The 20,290-nt window shown below is 46.1% G+C and overlaps 1 protein-coding gene across 4 annotated transcripts in view; it reads left to right on the top strand.

The window, feature by feature from the left end:
- The first annotated feature begins 1,951 nt into the window (after positions 1–1,951).
- Positions 1,952–20,290, top strand: part of SMURF1 (SMAD specific E3 ubiquitin protein ligase 1) — a 45,462-nt gene continuing 27,123 nt past the window's right edge. For 2 of the 4 annotated variants that reach the window (XM_032703630.1, XM_032703629.1), the window contains exon 1: positions 1,952–2,127. In XM_032703630.1, the coding sequence (XP_032559521.1) occupies positions 2,073–2,127 (55 nt within the window). In that variant the 5' untranslated portion in view covers positions 1,952–2,072. The remainder of the gene's footprint in view (positions 2,128–20,290) is intronic. The other 2 variants (XM_032703632.1, XM_032703631.1) reach the window with 1 other exon arrangement.

Below are 20,290 nucleotides of genomic sequence, written 5' to 3'. Positions count from 1 at the left end.
CAACACTGTGGCCTTAAAAACACATTAAAGCAAGGCCTGAATGTGCAACTGAAAAAAGAGCCTGTAAGAAACCCTCTGTGCCTGGGGATTGATGCTGAGGGTGGTGGCTGGGCTGTGTGTGTGCTCTCCTGCTGCTGACAGGGCTGATGTGGCACCTGGGAATGGTCACATTTCACTGGGTAAAATGAATCTGAGGAAGGTGCTTCCTCAGTGTAAGTGGAGACACAGACCGGAGCCGGGGTCTGTGTGACCACCCTGACTTTGGATTGTGTGGAGCAACCCATGTGGCTTTTCCCATGGCTAGGCAAGACTCTCCCTTGCTGCTGCTCTGATGCCTAAAACCAAGAGAAAAAGAGAAATGGCAGATTTCTTTGACTTTTCTCCTGCATGTGCTGGACATAAACCTGTGACAGATGGTCTTAGACAGAGCCCTGGGACCTTCCCACTGCTGTGCCCCTAAGTTAGAACATTGTCCTTGCAACCCTGGCTGCAAGGAAGAGGAGAGCACATCCCTCTGCTGAAGAGTGTTGGGATGTGCTTGCTGCCTGCCCTGGCAGCTGGAGGACTGGGACCAGTGCCTGATGGCTCACCAAGGCTGCTGGGGGATAGGCATGGGACCTGCAGGCAGCTGCTTGCCTGGCTCACTGGAGCTGCCCTGCTCTGGCCCCAGCTCTCCTGCCTGGGGCACAGGCACCAGGAGAGGCAGTTTTGGCTTTGGTGCTCCGCTCTGGGGGACTGGAGACACCTGCTTCTCCCAATAGGATGGAATGGGGCATCCACTGGGAGCAGGGAGGGTGAGATGCTGCTGTGCTGCACCCCCAGTGCTTCCACAGGGCAGCCTAACCTCGCTCTAGAGACACGTGAAAAAAGGTAATTCTTCTAATTAAAGCCTCCAGTGTCCTGGCCCCAGGGGAGCATTTGGAGTCAGAGAACCATAAAGGCTGGAAAAGACCTCAGATTGTCCAGTCCAACCTTCAGCTGAACACCCCCAGCCCACCAAACCCTAAATGTCACACCTACTCATTCTTTGAACGTTCCCAGCAATGGTGACTCCACCACTGACCTGGGCAGCCTGGGCCAGTGCTTGACCACCCTCCGTGTCACCCCTAAAAGCCCTTATTTGCCCCCGTGCCAACCCCAGGCACCCCACACCCCCCCTCCACCCCTGAGAACACCTATTCACCCCCAGACACCCCTTTGCACACCCAGACAATCCTATTAGCCTCCATTCCACCCCTAGGCACCCTCACTCCCCCAAATTCACACCATTCCTTCCTATTCCCCCCATTCCATCTTTATTCCCCCCAGTCCTTCCCTGCACACCCCTCTTCCCCCCATTCCCTCCCATCCCAGCCCTATATGACTTATTCCCCCATTTCTCCCCTATTCCTCCCCATCCCACTCTTATTCCTCCTCAATCCACCCCCATTCCCACATATTTCCCCCATTCCATCCCCTCTATATTTCCCCATCCCACCCCTATTCCTCCCTAGTCCACCCCCATTCCCCCAAACCACCCCTATTTCCCCCCCATTCCCCATCCCGCCCCCGTGCACCCCTATCCCCCCATTCCAGCTCTATTCCCCCATTCCTTCCCATGCCAGCCCCATTCCCCATATCCCCCCATCCTGCCCCCTCTCTCCTCCATTTCCCCCCGCCAGGGGGCGCTCCCCTCACACCTTCCGGCGCATGCGCATCACCCCGACCTTCCCATCATGGCGCCCGTGCGCGGCCGCGCCGCCGTGCGCGCTGACGTCACGACCCTCCGGCGTGCGTGGGGGCGTGTCGGGGGCGTGGCCGCCGTTGTGCGCGGCCGGGCCGGGCCGGGCGGGCGCGTCGGCGGCGGCGGCTGCGGGGGCTGAAGGGGCTCGGGGGGGGCTCCGCGGGGCTGAGGTGACCGAGCCTGCGGCGGCCGCCGACACGCGGGGCCGGGGACCCCCTGGCATCGTGAGGAGCGGGCGGGCCCGCATGGCGGGGGTGCGCGGGGCCGCCGGTTGAGCTCGGCGCCGCCGCCGCCTCCTCCTTCTCCTCCTCCTCCTCCTCTTCGTCCTCCTCCTCCTGCTCCAGGCGCGATGTCGAATCCCGGTACCCGCCGGAACGGATCCAGCATCAAGATCCGCCTCACAGGTAACGGGGCGGCGGCACCGCCGTGTGTGTGTGGCCGCAGGGCCCGGGGTCCGCTCCCCCCCTCCCCTCGCCCCCTCCCCGGCCTGGCCGTGAGGGGAGGGGCGGCCGGGCCCGAGCTCCCAGCGCTGCTTAACTTTTATCCAAGGCTTTTCGGTTCCGCTTCCACCTCCGTGGCCCCACGGTGCCTCCTCTTCGCTTTTATGTATTTATATTTTCTTCCTGCCCCCCCGCCCCTCCGTGGGGTGACATAAATTTAGGGGCTGGGGGGCTTTGTCACTGTCTCCCCCTCGTTTTCCAGCAGGTCAGGGCACCCTGCTCCTTCCTGGTATATTTTCTGCACCCTTCCCCGTGGAAGGTGCCGTTCACCCCACACACCCCCTGACCCTTCACTGGGGTCTCTTCTGTGCTGTTCCCAACTTGGGGGTTCTCTGTGATACCCCCCGTGCACTGTGCTCCTCCATGGGGTCTCCTCTGCACCCTCCCTGTGTGGAGGGGTCCCTGTGACACCCTTTGCCCCCTGCCAGCCCTTTCCTGGGGTCTCTTCTGCACCCCCCCATAGCAGACCAGGGCACCCTGCTCCTTCCTGGGGGCTCTTCTGCACCTTCCCCCATGGAGGTGTCCCCGTGTTCTCCCCCTTCTCTCAGCCACGCCACCCTTCCCCTTCCTGGGGTCTCCACTTTTCCCAGGAGGATTCCCAGGGCCACCTCTCCCACAGACTGGCTTTGCAGCAAAGCCTTTCATAATTTGCCTTACTTCACTTTAATTAACAACCCCCCCCCGCGCCTCCCGGGTGCCGAGGAGAACTCAGTTCCTAACGAGAAAACATTAATTTAGTTGCTTTTGCCTTTTTCTTTTTTTTTTTTTAAAGTGTGTTTCATTATTTTCCCTCCTTCCCCCTGATTTACTCTCTCACCTGGCGAACTGTTCATTCAACTTTGGAAGTTCCTTCCCCGTGCAGGAGGTGACACCCGGGGCTGTGTGTGTGTGTCCTGCCTCCCCGAGAGGCCTCTGGAGGGAGCACGGATGGATAAACCAATTTGTGTTGTACCCTGGAAGATCTGGATTAAGTCTTTTGGAAGCTGCTCCGGTCGCTGCCGAGCCTGCTCCTTTAATGGGAAGAGACACAGTTCCTGCTTGTTGAGGCTGCTGTGTGAATTATTAAAAAAATGAGGTCCAATCCAGTCTTTCAAAGGCAACAAGTGGGTGCTTGGAGGTCTCTTGGGCCGGAGGAGCCACGGAGCTGCTCTGGGTGACCGGTGTTGATCCCTAGAGAGGAATCCCATGTCTGTGGGTTCATAAATCCTTGGCACATAACGAGAAAACGGTGCTGGTTAAACTGCAGTTACAGGTTAACTTGCTTCTGGCATATAACACACTCAGTCAGAGGCAAAATAAAATAAAAATCCTGGTGTTCTTTTAATCCTTTGATTCTGCACTGCTGGTGCTTCAGAAGACCAAAGTTTGTGAGGATAATGTAAATCTGAAAATCCTTTTCTTGGACGCGAGAAGGCTGGAAATATTTTTAGGTTGTACGGATGATGTTTGATCTGAAATGAGTTTTGTGGTGATGTATACCAAATGTCAGCTCAGTCATTAATGTGGCTTATTTTTATGCAAGTCAGTCAATAGAAATGTGAGTTAAGTAACTTAGGCCGTGGTCATAGCCCTTCTGAGCTGGAGGAGATCATTTAAATAACAGAGAGAATCTGTTGGGTTTAATTTTAAAGGCTGAATGCTGCAGCAAAATGCTTTTTAAATTTTAGCATGGACTAGCCTTCTCTCCGAGCTGGGAACGTTTCCTGGAAGAGACTGAAGTTTCAGTTTATTGAGCAACTTGGTGGATTTATTTTTTATTACTCTCCATTTTTTAACTGTATTGAAGAAATCTCCTGCTTGCTCAAACACATCTTCTGTTTTTACAAGCAGGAAATCTGGGTGGTGTGACAAAAATTGCTGTATTTAATCAACAAATAAATTGCTCTGGGAGAGGTTTAGCTTTGGAATTGTTGGGCAATCTGAGTTCTTGGCTTGGCTGGGACTGGGTGCTGACTTACCTCTTTCAAATGGCTGCAGCCAACCTGGCTGTTGTTTGCTCATCTCTTTGGCTATTGAGAGGTTTGAGCAGATTTAGATCAAGACAGAGGACCTCTTCTGTTATGATTTATTCTGTGCCTTGTGTTTCCTGTGATCAGAAACCATTTAAGTTTTACAGTACTGAAAGTAGCTGGGTAAACATCACTTAGGCTGGGGATTCCTGTGAGCATCATGGTGTGAATGGGAAGGGAGCAGTGGTCGAATCTCTCATGACTTCTTAAAGACATCATTTTTTTCCCTGATATATTGGGCAGGTACTTGTGTCAGCAGCACATTGAGGTTATTTGTGTGAATGTATCTAAAAGTCCTGGATCCTCTGATGATCCCCAGAAGTGATCTCCCAGCTTGCAGTGTCAGTCTTAGCCTGATGCAAATCACAGCGAAGTAAAATGGCAAATAATGCATCCTGTGTGGAAATATTGAAAAAACAACATCAGCAGTGAACTAGGTGGAGGTTAAAATGACTTTGTGTCCTGTGGATCTCAAACATGCTCATCTCCTGTCATATCTCAGTTCCTCCAAAAGCCTGTTCCTTTTATTTCCTCTGAACCCTTCACCACCGCTGGTGACGTTCGAGCCACAGATACTCGTGGCCTTGTCTCTTGCCCCTTGGAGCAGATCTAGGCAAAGTAACGTAAAACTTCCTCTTAAGCCTGTGGTCTTTTCCTGTCCTTGCTGTCATCAGGGCAGCACAGCAGTGGCAGATTTTCCAACACCAGGATGGAAAGAATCAAGTGACACTGTGAGTGCTTGTGCTCCCCAGGTCAGCTCGGGATCCTCCACGGAGCACGTGTCCCTTTTTACCCATGTGCTTCCCTGAAACCTGTGTTTGCTGCTGCAGTCGCTGCTCCCTGGGGAAGTTCCAAAGGGTTCATCATGCCCAAGGCTCAAACTTGTCTTGCTCACACTCTTCTGTCACCCACAAGTACTGGTGGAACCTGCAGTCTCGCTGTGCTGGGTATCGGAGACGCGCCTGTTCCAGGCAGCTTGCAGGCAAAGGATGCAGATGGAATTGGAAAGGCCATGAAGAAATGGACTAAACATGGAACTCTTCTACCAAAACAGGCTGCAAGTTGTGTTGTGGCTTCATCAGTTGTGGATTCTTCAGCAGGGGCTCAGCTGAGGTGTTAAAAGCTGCCCGGCTTCTGGGGCCATCATGGAACTGAGACAAGATTGGGAAGGGAAAGGCATTAGTTTAAACTTTATGGATCACTTCCTAGCTCTCCTGTATAGATGGCCACATCAAGGACTGATGGCAAAATAGTTTCTTTAACAGAGAAGCCAGAGCCTGTGTAACAGGAGAATACAAATAATCATCTCCAAGCACCTCCCTCAGCTGCAGTTCAGAGTCCTCAGGGGGGTAGAAACTCTTTCCTCCTTGGAAAACCTGGCCTGGGAAGGTGCTGTGCTGCTGGTGGTGGCAATTTTGGAAGGAGGGTGTAGGTGAGAATCCTCCCAGGTATGGTGTCAAAAGCATCAGGGAGGAGTGAGGAAGATGCTGATGAAGTGGGTGAGGTGAGGGGAAGAGCCGGAGGGGATTCATAAGTGACAGGTTTGATTCCTGTAGGGAAGGTGGTGGTGCTTGGCAGCAGCTAGGAAAGAGAAGAGGAAAGAAGTGACACAGAGGAGTATCCTGCACACACTTCCAGGTCGCTGTAGTCAGCCCAGTTTAGGGAAGCCCCAGCCACACAGCCTGACCAGTTGGTAGCTGGTAAATAGGTGACTTTGGGACTTTCTCCATTTGTAATTTAAGGAATCCATAAGGGAATACAGTGATTTTGAGTAGAAGATAAAACATTGCATTTCCCTAAGAGCAGTGTTCACTTAGGGTTGTTATAGAGGCACAGGCTAAAATGTGTCCCAAATGTCAGGATGCTTTGCCTCCCTTTCATGGCTAATGCATGGATCAATGCAGCAGAGTTGACTCACTGATCAATGGCAACACTGATATTGGTGACCTGGACACTTCCATGTCCAATGGTCAGAAACAATGAATATCTCTGTAGGGATCCCTCTGTCAGACGTGGTAAATACACCATAGGGCGGCTGTAGTTTTAGGGTTGGACATCAGAAAGACCACCACAGGTTCCAGGTGAAGAGCACTGGGGCAGGAAGGCGGGAACAGCTCCCTGCTCATCCCACCCTCCCTGGCAGCCGGAATTGAATATCGAGCCAGTTTGGTGCCGTGGGGAACACGGTGGGAAGCGGCGGTTGAGTAGCTCCAAATTTATTCCTTTCCTGCGTGCTGACCTGGGAGCGCATGGAAATCCACGGCTCGTTGTTTTGTTCTCCGAAGGATTTTCTGTGCCCCACGTCTGCGGGGAGCGGGGGCCCGGCCCTGATTGGAGCGCGGGGCTGGAGCTTGACACAGAGCTTGGCCACAGATTTCCTGTGTGATGCTGAGCAAGGAGCTTAATCTGCCTCTGCCTCCCTTCCCCGTTTGCCTTGGGAGGCAGGAGATTTTTCCTGAAGGTAAATTTGTGGCTGTTCAGAGCCCCATGGATAGAGATGGCAAAGAGGCTCAGGGCATATAGCTACGGGAACTTTAAGAAAAATAAAATAAAATGTTGCTTTCCTGGGAGGAAGTGGAGAGCACAGCCTTTGCAACCAGCCAGCTGGCATTTTTGGGCTGCCCGAGTGGGAATCCAAAGAGCAGCCTTTTCCTCTGGGCAGGCTATGGAGAGCGAGTCTCCTTTTTTGTTTCTCCCAGTAAGTCAAAGCTGTGCCAGCACCATTGTCCTGGTGGAAGTAAATTAAATCACCAGAAGGAGTTTGTTTGAATATCCCCCTCAGGCAGGGAAAGTAGAAACAATAACTGCTCTATTCCTAACTTGAAACTTTCTTTTGTCAAATTGAATGTCTTCATATAAAGAAATGCAATTTGGGATGTGGTTGTGCAGTTCATGGTTTCTTCTTTTTTATTCCATAATACCCACCAGTCTAAGAACAGTTTTCTCATCCATTTCCTGGAACAGCTCTATCACATTTCTAAACATTTGTAGCATCATCCTTTCTCTTTGTGTTTCAAAATTAATCATCAGTTCTGGGGTAACACAGGCAGTGTTTGATTTCTCAGGGAGGAAGTTGATTTTACACCACAGTGTTCTCGGTGCCAGTAGCAGAACTTTCCTGACAGCAACCCCAGGGCTGCTCAAACTGCCCCTGGAAATAAAGACCCACGAGACCCCTCGGGTGCTTCTGGGCTGGCTGGAGGTTTGCATGGTGGGTCACAGAAGTAGTGCATGGAAACACCATCCCTGTGTGTGTTTTGGAGGTTTACCTGGATTGCTGCCCAACTTGAAGCAAGTCCAGTTGAAATGCTTAGAGTTGGATTACTCTGGTTGGATTACCTGCTACTATTTATGGTTCTCCAGTTAACTACTCACTTGGCTCCGTGTTGGTTTGGGCTCTCTTGGTGGAGGCAGCGTGATAGGGCAGAGTGGTTTGGAGAAGACGTGATGAAATTGGTCTGCTGGGTGCAAAGTTTAGGTATGAGCACAGCAGAGCAACTCAGTTAAGACCTGAGTGAAGAGAATATTTAAAAAAAAAAGGCTAGAAGAGATGTCCCCTCTGTCATTTTTTTCCCTAAGTTAGGAATTGAACCTTTTTTTGTTTTTCCATTGCGATTCCTCTGGAAATAGTCAAAATATTACTTCGAAAAGGACTGAAGTCTGGAATATAATTGAAAGCTTTTACCTCTATTAGGGCTTAGGTATTTTTCATGGAAACAGATGCTGATCTGTTCTCCCATAGTAAAATGAACTTACTGAAAATGGTTTGTTCTTTCCTGTACTGACAGTTGCCAGGGGACAAAGGAGTTGGGGACATCTTGAGTCTCGAAATACTTGTTGACAACCACCATGTTGTGGATCCGTTCAGGTTTAGGAATGTCTTTGTCGAGGTCTCACAATAGTCCTCGATGCTTTGCCATCCCAGGATGCCTCCTCTTTTGGCAGTGAGAACAGCACTAGAGTTGATCCACTTCCAGCTCTTTTTACCTTGATACCATCTCACCTTCTCTGGCATGTCTGTTGGAAAACCTGGAGCTGAGCCTGCGGGTAGTTGACACGGAGCATTTGGCTGGTGGGGAGGAGGCTGCCACTCTCAGACTCTCAGATTGTGATGTTTCAGGTGCTTACAAATGAGTTCCTGCAATGCTGCTGCAGTAACTCAAGATGTTATCTCCTTGCTGGTCTGCTGACCCTCATTGCCAAAAATTTGTCACCTGCCGCGAGAAAACTGGCGGAAGAAAACCTGTGGTCACACTTCAGCTGCTTCAGTGCAGATTCAGCTTCCCCCTGTAAGTCTAGCTCAAGGATTCACACTAAGATGAACAGTGAAAAGCTGAGGTATGTGCGTGTATTGGGAGTTTATGGAACAGAAAAACAGAGACAGCAGTGATTTCTTAAACCACGCAGCAAGTGTGTATGTATCAATTTAAAAATATTTATTTAAGTATTAATGTAATATTGGAAGAAAGCTGCAGTGGATATTTGCTAAAAGGGAGTCAGTAGGTCCGTAACAGGTTAAGATGCTACATGTTTTTCAACTTTGCTTCACACCCCTTTAAAGGGAAATTCAATAATTTGTGAGAGGGGATCCCTCGGGATATTTTACTGTTTTCTATCTCTTTGTGAAAGTCGTAAAATGCGAAGTGGAGACAAAGCAAAAACGCTGAAAGTTTTTCTTTCACATATTCTCTTATGGACATGGTGAATCCTTGGGGGTGTAGGAGCTGGATGATAAATCTGAGGATGCTTGAGTTGAATTGGCAGAGTAAGCATCCATGCTGTTTTAGAAAGAATCTCTCCACAGGGCTGTAATAGCTCGATGCCTTCCTCTTCAGTAAGTCATTTTTGTCAAGTTAAAGGCCAAAATTCAAACTGGCTTGTTGTCAAGGACACTAAGCACAGCAGGCAAAAATCCCCAAGGCTACCCAATTCACAGCATAGATAGATAAAGCTGGCAGAGCCTGCTTTACTCGTCTTCCCCTCCCCCACGAAAAAAATCCTCTTCCCCGGTTTTTTGTTTGTTTGTTTTTGTTTTTTTTTTTCTTTTGGAGGATATGGGCATTATTCCGCATACTGATACAATTTAACAGAAAGTATTTAAATGGAAGGTTTGTTCGTCTGTTCTGTGGGTGCAACAATCCATTATTGTGTGGGAGCAACGCGCAGGAATAATGCACAATCCCCGCGGTGCCGGCGGGTGCCGCAGGCAGCTGTTCCAGCTGTGCTCACCTCGGCACAGCTGGAGGGGATTGTCCTTGGCCGGGCAGCGGCTCCGGCCCCGGCGAGCACCGGGCAAGCCCCGGCCCCTGCGGTGGCTCCCGTGCGCTGGAGCAGTTCAGAGGGGTTAAGCTCATAATCCTAAACCGTAAGAAAGCGATGGAAAATCCCGTGGAATTGGGCGTTTGTAACAGCCTCTCCCATTTTACACTTCGGGTCCCGAGTCTCTCCCGGGGCTGTCCAGCAGCCACACTATTAACTCACTATTAAACCACACTATTAACTCCCAAGTATTATTGACCAGGAGTATTGTGTGTCCCTGAATGTCCTCACTAATGTACAGTTTTTACCCGTGATTGCTTTCTCTGAATGGTGGATGTTTCTCTCCCAGCCCGTTATGAAGAAGCCCTGCTGAAGAAAATAAAATGTGTTTCTTTTCCCTTCATAGGTAGCCTGGTATTATCCTTCTCTTGCAGTAGTTTTTGCTTTCATAGGCGACCAGTAGTAGATAAAGAAATATTTTTGATAGGATTCAATCTTTTTTTCTAGATACACTTCATTATTTGGAGTAAAATGCCATTTTTGGATGAGTGAATTGGGAAAAATGGTGGGGTTTTTGACCTTTTCATATGTATACATTTTTGTCTTCCTTAAAAATCCGCCTATTTCCTCTAATAATTAGACTAAAATAAAGTGCATAAGTTTTTATCAATTTAAAGTTTCCATACCTTGTTTACTTCACAAAATAGCAAACTAAATTTGCACGTATTCGAATCTGTGTTTCTGATTAATCTCCCTGGTGTTTCCAGAACACTGTATTAAAAGCTCTCCTTTGTATTTTTCTCCTGAAAACAAAGGTTAAAACCCCACGGAAGACAGTTGCCTTCTTATTTATATTGAAAAATAATTTCTTTATTTTGGCAACTCCTTACATCAGCCTGAACTTTCTTTTTCATGGTCCTGACCTTTCTTCCTCACACCCGGATGTGGTTCTGTGTTGCATCCCCTGAGCCAACCGGACATTACAGCAGAAAATTCAGTCCCTGTGGTCAGTGTTTTTACATCCTTTAGTACACGGGGTGTGTGACCCACAAAGTTTATTGGAAAGGAAACGTCTTTTGAAATGCATGTGCTCCGTTTTCCTGGAGAGCAAAAGTGAAAAAAAACCCAACAAAACACCAAAACTCCAGACTGCAAATGAACTGAGTGTATGGATTGTGCTGGTGCCTTAACATAATTTTTTCACTACACAAGTGCAGAGTTTAGAAAAACGAGGAATTTCAATTTGATTCAGACTTCCAGTGATTGATGCACTTCCAGGGGAATCCTTGTTCTTCATCCTTGCAGCTGATGTGTTTGGTTCTTTTCCCGTGTGCAGACATTTTTGTAAGCATGGGGGAATTTCTCTTTAAACTCTGGTTTAAATGCAGAAATGTCGTATCCTGCAAGTGTAAGTTTGATTAGCAGACACCTCATTGTTGAGGGGGGTTTCTTTAACATTAAAGGGAAGAGAATCCATTAATTTTGAGTTCAGGATGGAGTGTGTGAATGTAAGCTAAAGGTCTGATGTCAGCCTTCGAAAGAGAAATTGGGTGACTTTTCTGGGCTGTAGAAAAGCTGTTTGCTTCAGAGCTGTATATTCCTAGGAATTCCAAGCAGTGTCCCTCGTATCTCTTTCTCAAAAACATCTGCACACGGGTAACAAGTCAGGCTGAGCACTGCAGTGGGCATCTCCATCTCACATGTCTGTAAACACCCAACTGAACAGATCAGAGGGAGCAGAAACGGCTTGGTGGGAAAAAACCACAATGCCTGAAATGTTGTGGCTTTTGGGATTTGCAGAGAACTTCTGTGTCTCTGATTTTTCGCCTCCCAGCCATTTCTTGTGTGTGGCGTGTGTATGCTGGGATGGGCTGATGCATTGAACCCACCCCTTGAGATTGTTTCTAACCAGGGTGAAAATACTTCTGCTGAGCCCCCCCCTTGCACAGATGAGTGCTGAAATAAGGTGGGATGAGATTAAAAGGGAGGAGTGAAGTTAAGGAGCTCAGAGGTGCCAGGGAGGGGTTCAGCTCTTTGTGGTCCATCAGCCTGTGGATGTTCTGGACTCAGAGAAGGGCTTCAGTGGTAAACTCAGGCTTTAAAGACTTTATACAACTTGGTAATTGTGTGATGTAAGCAAGTTGTGTGATGTAACCAGACTCGGATTTACATCTCTGCCCCTTTTCCCAGAGATCCTGTCACTCATTCAATAATCCAACATCCTGTAAAAAGCACAGGCTGTGGGAATAAGTGTGTGGCTTTTTGTGAGACTGACTTCTGCATATTGGGCAATAATTAACTAAAATATAGTATGTTACATTTACAGCTAATACACCGTAATAGGAACACCTACATCTTTTATTCCTTCTTTCCAAGATTTTTAAGGAATTGAATGTTAAGAGATATTTTTCCATGTGTCTGTTCCAGCACAATAAACGAGCACAGCTATGAGAGGCAGCCGGGCAGCCTGACACCAACCTGCAACCCCTAGATCTGCTTAGGGTAATGGAATCAACTCCAATAATTGGGCTGTCACCAGCTCTTAGCAGTGCTTTTACATGGTCGAGAAGGAGACTTTGTCAGACAAAAGAAACATGTAAATAGGTGCTTTTCTGTGTGGTGTTCTTTAGTTTAAAATTAAATACCTCCTTGCAGTTAAAGGTCTGCCGGCTAACAGGATAAATAACACTTCAGTGTAACCCAGCAGTTTGGCTTAGACTTCCAGCCACAGTCATTTCTTTTATAATTTTTTTTATTTGTGCAATCAGAGAAGTAATTGGGCTTGTCTACAAATAATGTTTTGATAAACTTCAATAGAAATTAGCAAACCAGCCATCAAATGGGATTTATAGAAAGTTGCTTGGGAAAATGTGTTGTAAGTAGTCTGCAATTCAAGGCATTTCCTTCGCAGGATGCTTATCAAGTCTGCATGTGCTACTTCCAAATTGAACTAGAACGTAGATGAGAGCTATTTTTGATAGAAAGGGGGAAAAAAAAAAGAAAATAAAGCCCAGTTGGAAAGTAGTAACAGTTTTTTTTTCTCATTGCCTTAGGATGTAAAATCCTACAAGTGTGCAGGGAGAAAACAGACTTTGAAACAGTCGAAGAAAACAGATTTATCTGTGATGTCTGAGGTGATGCTGGTAGTGTAAACGTGATTGAAATAGTCATTGTAGGAGTGGTGAGTAAATATAAGAGAAGCCTTTGGATTAGCTGACTTCTCTTTGCTGCTCCATATGCCAAGTAAAGGCAGAACGTCCTGCCTCTTTCTGGGATGTTCCTTCCCCAGGGAGGCTGTATCAGGAGGAGCAGCTGCGAGTTTTAAGGATTGTTGTGCTCCCAGATGCTAATGTACAGCTCTTCTTTTATGTGCTGGTTGTGGCTGCCAGCCTCCTCTGGGCTGGTGGAGTTAAAAATGTTGCAAGACCAAGGGGAAAATGATCAAGCAAATATTTGGAGGGGGTATTTCTTCTAAATGTATCAGTTTTCTAGGCTTTTGGTGTTTCACAAATCAGCAGTGAAGCCTGGCACATGGAAGCTGTCTACAGAGGATAAACTTAGGGACAAGCTTAATCTCCTTTCCAGAGTAAAAAATTACCAGGCTGAAAAGGGATCTCACCTGTCATTCTCCTCTGGACTAATTTTTGGCTCTTCATCAGATTTCAGTCAAATTTGATGAAGGCAGAGATGTTAAGCATACCAGGGCTCCAGGACTCATGGGGATGAGTAGCCTGTAGAGCAAATCCACCCTCCCATGATCTGACAGAGGAGACAAGGAGGGGTGCCAGGTCCTGGTCCCAACCCTGTGGACAGGAGATGTGGAAGGAACAACCCAGGAGAGTGGGAGAGGAGCTCTGAGGTGGGAAGGGGAGGGATATACATGAATTAAGTCCTCCCCATAAATAGGTAAACCAAGATTCATGTATTTACACAACTGCAGTGAGAGTGTTTTGGTTTTTTCTTGCTTTATTTTTTCCTCCAGAATTTAACAGCATTGAGGCAAACATCCAGATGACTTTATCAAGCACCTGTAATAACACTCCCTATATGTTTGTTTTGACTTAAGGGTTTTGTTTTGCCTCTTAACCCAGCTGAAATCGTGTGTTAATTCCCTACACAAAGCCTCAGCTGTGCCCTGTGAGCACAGCCACTGCATCAACCTCCTACTGGCATTTTTTAATTAAAAGAACAGCACTATCACTTCAAATTAGTGCCACATAGCTTATTGGAGTAAGGAGTGAAATGGTGTTTAAAGGTTTTTCTCTCGTGAAAATTTTTTATTAAAATTCGCTCTCTTTAGGTTTTATCTAGAGTTTGTCATTCAGTGCTTGGACAATATCTGATTCTGAGGTGTGCTCTTAGTGATATGAATGCAAACAAAAGGCTGACTTTTAATATCTTGACTATTTGATAAACAAGAATCACCTTCTTAATAAAAACAAAACAACAGACAAACATTATATTATTTTATGCTTCCCACAAAGCTGCATCAGCCTGTTTTTCAAGTGCATTCCCTGAGTGGAGAAAGTAGTGGAGAAATAGATATTTCTGGGAGCTTCTGTGCCATGAACTGTGAAGAGCTGGTTTTTGTAATCCTGTTCAGTGAAATTGTTAGGCCTCCGTTATACTAAATTACTGTGAGAGCAAGGAATATATCCAGGGGGAGGTAGCCCTAGTGAGAATTTTCCTCATACATTTCATTTTATCAGGAATATTAGCACTGTTAACCATCCATGCGAAATGCAGTGTATTGAATCTGTTTAATCAATTTAAAGTGGAAAGCAAACGTCTTAGGCTTTGACTGAACCAGCTGTCCTCATGTATTGGTTTTTTTAGATGTTAAATTTGGGACTTTGGATGTGTTAATATAGTAGTTTGATAAAGAACTTTTTGTTTAAGAGAACTTTCTTCGTATTTTTTGTTGCAGGGTCCTGCAGCCAAGTGGTCAGTCCCTTGCATAAAATCCTGTGTCTGAATATGAAACACAGACATTAAAGTTGTATTGGAAGAGGCATCGTGTGTTTTCCTTCAAGCTCCAGTTTATTTATGTAATACCTTTGATTGAGGCATCTCAGAGCCGTAGTGGGATTAGAATTTATTGATGTGATGGACACTGACATTTTGTACAAGGAAAACAGCAAACAGGTGCTGTTGCAGGCAGAGTGATGAATGTATAATGTTGAGAAAATTGTGACCAAACATCCTGGTCAGAATAATGCACTACAGCATTTTCACCAAGATCCCAGCCTTTGTGACTGTGGATTCACTTAGGATTGGAAAGGGAGTTTCCATTAGTGAGTAGCTTGCAAGTTGTTAATAAAAATTGCCCAGGGGAGGAAGGTCCACACATTGTTGTTAAGCCACTGTTGAGAGACTGACTTTGCAGTGAAAATGTTTATTCTTTAAAAAAGAAAAATCTGTGCTAGAATGCTACAGGCATGCTCTACTTATCTGTTTTCATTCTAAACTCTATTTTTATTTTGCTCTCTGCAGCCAGTCTGTAACTAAAACATTCCTAGCATCTTTTGGCTGGAGATTCAGTCAAGGACGTTTTCATCCTGCTTTTGAGAAGATGATTCCAGCCTTTCTTGAAGCTTCTCCAAAGGAAATTTCCTTCTGTAGTGGATATGGTGACAGTGAGGGAAATCACTGCTTATGGTCCAAAGGCTTAGTGACATCCCCTTGTTGTTGTCATGTCCTACTAGGCTTAATCTGAAAACAAATAGAAGTATTTTAGCATAGCCTGATGGCACAGAAGAAGAGTTGGAGTCACCCTGGATCTGTGATATTAGTTCTGCTTGAGCTCACTCACCTCACGAGGTGGCTGTGAGCAGAATAATGTGGATAAATGTTTAGTGGGCACAAAGGACAGGGGCTGTGTCCGTAGGGACAGAGCTCCCTCCCCACCTTCCCACTCCATCGAAGGGGATTTGCTGTCGTGGACTGGATTTTCTTCCTCAGCCACAGATTGGCCCCGACCAGTGTGTTTGTTTTGTTGTTCAGCCCTGGTGACTGTCAGTAGCACTGGGCTGAATAAACAGAGACTATTGATCAAATTTGAAGTCATTAACTTGGCAGTTTAAATAGATGCTGGCCTATATGATTAGAACAAGGGAGTAACACATAGGCTGATACAGCTTTATTTGGAATAAAAGCCTTCTTTTCATGGAATCTTGTTTGGTGCCATTCAGCCCTCAGTGTTGTGCCTCCCTTAGGTCACGCAAGAATGAGACGTTTTGCTTAAAATACCTGAAGTGAAGGGGGTGGCTTTGCTTGTGTAAGAGAGCGATAACGCGGTGTAATATGGATCTGCTGAACTTTGATACTAATTGCAAATCCTGTTTGGAAAAAGGGGGTGCTACCCTGAGGTTATTGGTTAACCACATCCAGCTAGGACATGTCCTGGGAGGAATCCCGCTCCATCTCCAGGCTGGCAGTCTTACTCCCAGCTCCAAAGCAGCAGCAGTTTTGGATTGTCCATCTCGCTGCTGCCGAGAGGAACACAGGGCTGTTAAATCTGGGTGTTTACACCCAAACACAACTGGTGATTAATGACTTCTGAAGGAAGACGTTTCCTTTTGGTGGCGGCTGCTGTCGTGCCACGTGCCTGTCAGCCTTCTCTTCTCCATCACTGTAGGGCTGTGGATGGAGCGTGGCCGGGGCACACGTGGCACGTTCTGCTGTGTGAGCTCCGGGCTGCTCCCAGATCCGCTCCAGAGGTCGAGCAGCACCGTGTGAAGGGCCCAGCACGGAGCAGTGATAATCCCACTGCTGGGGCTGCTCCTGAGTCACGGTGCTGCGTGTCCCTCGAGAGCCTGCACATTCAACACCGGGACACACACGGATTGACCCACATTCCCTCGGGCACAGCGGCCCTCACGTGCACCCCACTGCCAGGAAATCAGATGGGAGCTGATGTCACTTGGTTCAACCCGGCCCCAGCCAAAGTGCTTTTAGGGATTTACCACTTGGGTGACTAATAGGTGATTAGGTGGATTGGAGGGAGTGTGTCTACGTGCTTCTTGTAGACAGGGCTTACCCTGTAACAATGGCAGCACCAAAAATGTCTCTTATGCATCATTCTGTTATTGTCGCTTTTCAATGGGACTGGTTATTAAATCATAAAAGCTTTCTTACTAATTCTTTGGAAAGTCTGTTATGTAGGGATGTTTTTCCTGCAACAGATGGACAAACATCCTATAGAAGAAAACAGAGATTCTCTACTGGTGTTAACAAAAGAACAAAAGGAGGTGAATGAATGATAAAAATTTGGCTTCCCAAAGCTATTAATATCTCTGTAATTGCAGTCTCTTTTTGGAACAAGCCTCGTTTCTGTCCCACTCTCCTTCCCCTCTGCCACAGCTTCCTTATTCCCACACATCCACTGGCAGCCCCCTCCTTCCCCGGTGCCACCTCTGTCCCCTCCCGCTCCCCCCCGTGAGTTCAGCAGGGCTGGCACAGGGCCTGGGCTGATAAAGCCCAGACGAGCTGATTCCCTGGCTGCTGTCCAGGTGGCTGCTCACCTTTTACCGTCTGTGCCCTTCACAAACACGGGCGTGTTTGGGGCTCCCTCGGTTTTTTTTCATTTGTCAACAAGGAGGGTTTGAGCCGAGTTCTCCGAACAAAAAAAGAAAGACTAGAGACAGTGGAGAGCGATTTGCAGCCTCTTGGGCGGATGTTGAAAGGGATTATAACAGGCTGAATAATCACAAGACAAACTACTGGAGATTGAAAAAATTTCCAGGAATTAAAAACAATCTTGTAAAGCAGCTGATGTACCTTATTCCAGAAGAGAAGTTATGCCAAGAATTTAATTTGGGCAAACACAGTTTTTCTTCCCTCTTCCTGATTTTAAACTTTGCACCTCTATTTGAGCTTTTGTATAGGAAATTAAAGTCATTTTTCCCTTTTGTAGCTCAGCACTTAATCAGCCTGAATTATTTTTTTAAATTTTATCTGGATGGTCAAGGTGTAATTTTTCCCAGTTTTTTGCACATGCCTCTCGAATTGTCTGGAACCTGATGGGTATAATTTGAATATGGAATGGTAATGAAGACAAAAATAGAGGCATGTAAGAGCTGATAACAAGGAAACCATCAAGAAAAGAAGTCAGTGGAATGTTTAATTCCATCCAGTGTGGGCAGTTTTCCCCTTTAAGACATTAAAAGCATTTATACCTCAGTTCTAAGATCCAAGTTACGATCAAAACTTCATTTATTTATTATGGGCTATTAGGCTCTGCCACTTCTTTCCAGCACCAGCTCCCTCTTGATGATCCATGTGTTTGTTATCCTCAGGTTGATAACGACAGCCCGGGGAGCTCTGGGAAGAAAGAAGTACTTCTGAATGAATTCCAGCTGGTTCAGTTTCTGGCCACTTGCTGAGTAGCCTAGAACAAAATGAACCCATGGCTCTAGGCTTTTGTGTTCTCTTAACTCTTCACTGAATATTGACTTTAACTGCCCTGAGTTTTAACTCCGAGCCTGCTCTAGGTCACTTCAGAAGAAACTGCTCCAATCTCACCTGTTTGTTCTCGTCCTCACCACAAAACCAACAGCAGATTTGAGAATAAGGAAGGCAAAAGCTGTTTCTCTGGCAGCAAGGCCCGTGGCTTTGAAAAGCTTTACATGACAAGACTTGAGGCTTTTTATGTTTCTCTCCAAGCATGCCAAAAAGCACTCGGCATAGCTCGGTTAAAATCCGAGCCTGGAAAACAGCGAGGTGTGCTGGGAATCAGGGAAAGTTTCTGAGGCATTTGCTGACCTGAGGTATGTGGTGTTACAGCAGTGATACGGTGCTGATGCCTTACTTGAAAGAAAGAATGCTTTTCATTTACTTGCAGAAAAATTTGGGGTGTTGACTGTGCCTCTTGAAAAGTCGTCCAGTACCTGCTGGAATTTGTTCTGGTAGCAGTTAGTGAAGTTAGTAGTGCTAGAAGAGGTGCTGGGTAAGTGTTATTCTTTGCAGTAGATTTCTAGCAACTGCTTGTTATAAGATTGTGGGTTATACTGTAACAGCTTAAGCCCAGTGTGCTGCTTTTCCCTGAGGTTTCTTTTCATATACCTAATAGCATACAGGCTAAATTTCTTTTTCTATGGAATTTCTCATACTGGAGGTTCTGTGCTCAAGTGCTTCAGTATGAATGAAGAAATGAGAATATTGTGACCGTGGTGGCCAGCAGCGTTTTATACTTTTATTTACAACTTCTAAAAACTACTCTGCCAAAATTCCCTGTTTCGTATTTTCAGTGCTTTTAAAATGGGAATTCTTTTCCTTCTTCATTTTGCTGGCAGTTAGTTAATCTCAGGATCAGCAGCATCCTGGGTCACCTAAGCAATTCCACTGCCAGCTTCCTGTCCTTGGTTCACAAGGCAGTTTTAACATCAAGCAGCCCAGAGCCAAACCTGAATACTGAGCATTAAGGCAAAGTTCCATGTGGATTGTTTAACTATAACTCTTCTGCTGATACATTTAAGCCCTCATGGGATGAACTAATAGTTTACATAGTTTACAACTTACACATAACACCATTCATTTTTTGAATAACAGTGTTCTTACTTTTGAACAATCTACTTCGTACTTGATGAAAACCAGACATTAACTTTGTGCTGTTTATTAAAATACCCTCATTGGAAACTTTTGTTCCTGTAAAGTTGATTTTGTACCTTTTTTAATTGCAGGAAGATATCAAAGAAACCAAATAGTGGTTTTGTCTGGAAAAACAAATGTCAGTTTTAAATTGAGATTGAGAATGTGTTAAGTTGCATTCTTTTTTGCTCCTTTAAAATAATGTTTAACATTTAAATTGCCTTGTTGAAATACTGACACTACCTGTATGTGAAGGGATGTAAATACCAGCCACTCTTTGGAGATACAAAACATATGTTTTAGGTTTTAAAATGAAAAATCTGCTTCGTTTTACCTTGGAAGTTGTAGACATTTTGCTGTTTGACAGAAATTCAACGTTTCTATTGAACTGTTGCTTGGCTGTATCTGGTCAAACACTGCCAAGATTTTCAATACCAAGGTTTCTGCTTTCACAGGTTACACGTGTTCCTCAGCAGATCAGACTCCTTTCTGCTTTCTGCATAACAAGCAGATATTTCGAGGCAAGACAATATATAAATACGAGCAGAGCTGGAGATAATACTGGGTTAGAAAGTACAGAAGTTGTGTGTTGTGTTCCTGACATTTGAAAACTGTTTTGCTCCGCGGACAGGACCCCAGGGCTGGAGCTGCTTTAAGTGCTGTGAGTGCTTGGGCTTCCTAATAATTGCCGGTCCCTGCTAAGCACCCGCAAATGTGTTGCTTCTGGTTTTGGTCTCTTTTTCTCCGTTATAAAGCAGCAGAGAGCAGTCGTGCAGGTTTTCCTCGCGGAATTATTAAATGAATGGCTTGTAAAAGCTCTAAGTCCATTAATTGGATGGTGTTTCGGGGGGGGGGGGGGGGGAAGGGAAGCTGCTGTTAGTACAGAAACGTAACTTGAGCCTCACAAGCTGGTTATAAAACACAGAGCTGTAGTAGTGGCCTGGGTACCCCCATAGAGAATATCTGGGAAGAAGGGGAATCTAAATTTCTGTGTTTTATAGCGAACATAATATTTATTGGAGAAGCTTTTTATGTACTGAATTAGTAAGCAAATGATCAGCTGCACGGGAGAGTCCTTCCAGGCTTCTTTTTGGTAATGAAAATAAGGCATCCAAGGCTTTACACATTTAACTTGGGAAAGTGGAGATCAGAGGCATGTTAAATGAAATACACCTCCCTGAAATGCTGACTGAGCACAGGGGCTCTCGTTC

The sequence above is a fragment of the Chiroxiphia lanceolata genome, chromosome 16 (assembly GCF_009829145.1).
Source record: "Chiroxiphia lanceolata isolate bChiLan1 chromosome 16, bChiLan1.pri, whole genome shotgun sequence".
NCBI classification, from domain to species: Eukaryota; Metazoa; Chordata; class Aves; order Passeriformes; family Pipridae; genus Chiroxiphia; species Chiroxiphia lanceolata.
This window is presented reverse-complemented; position numbering and strand designations above follow the sequence as displayed.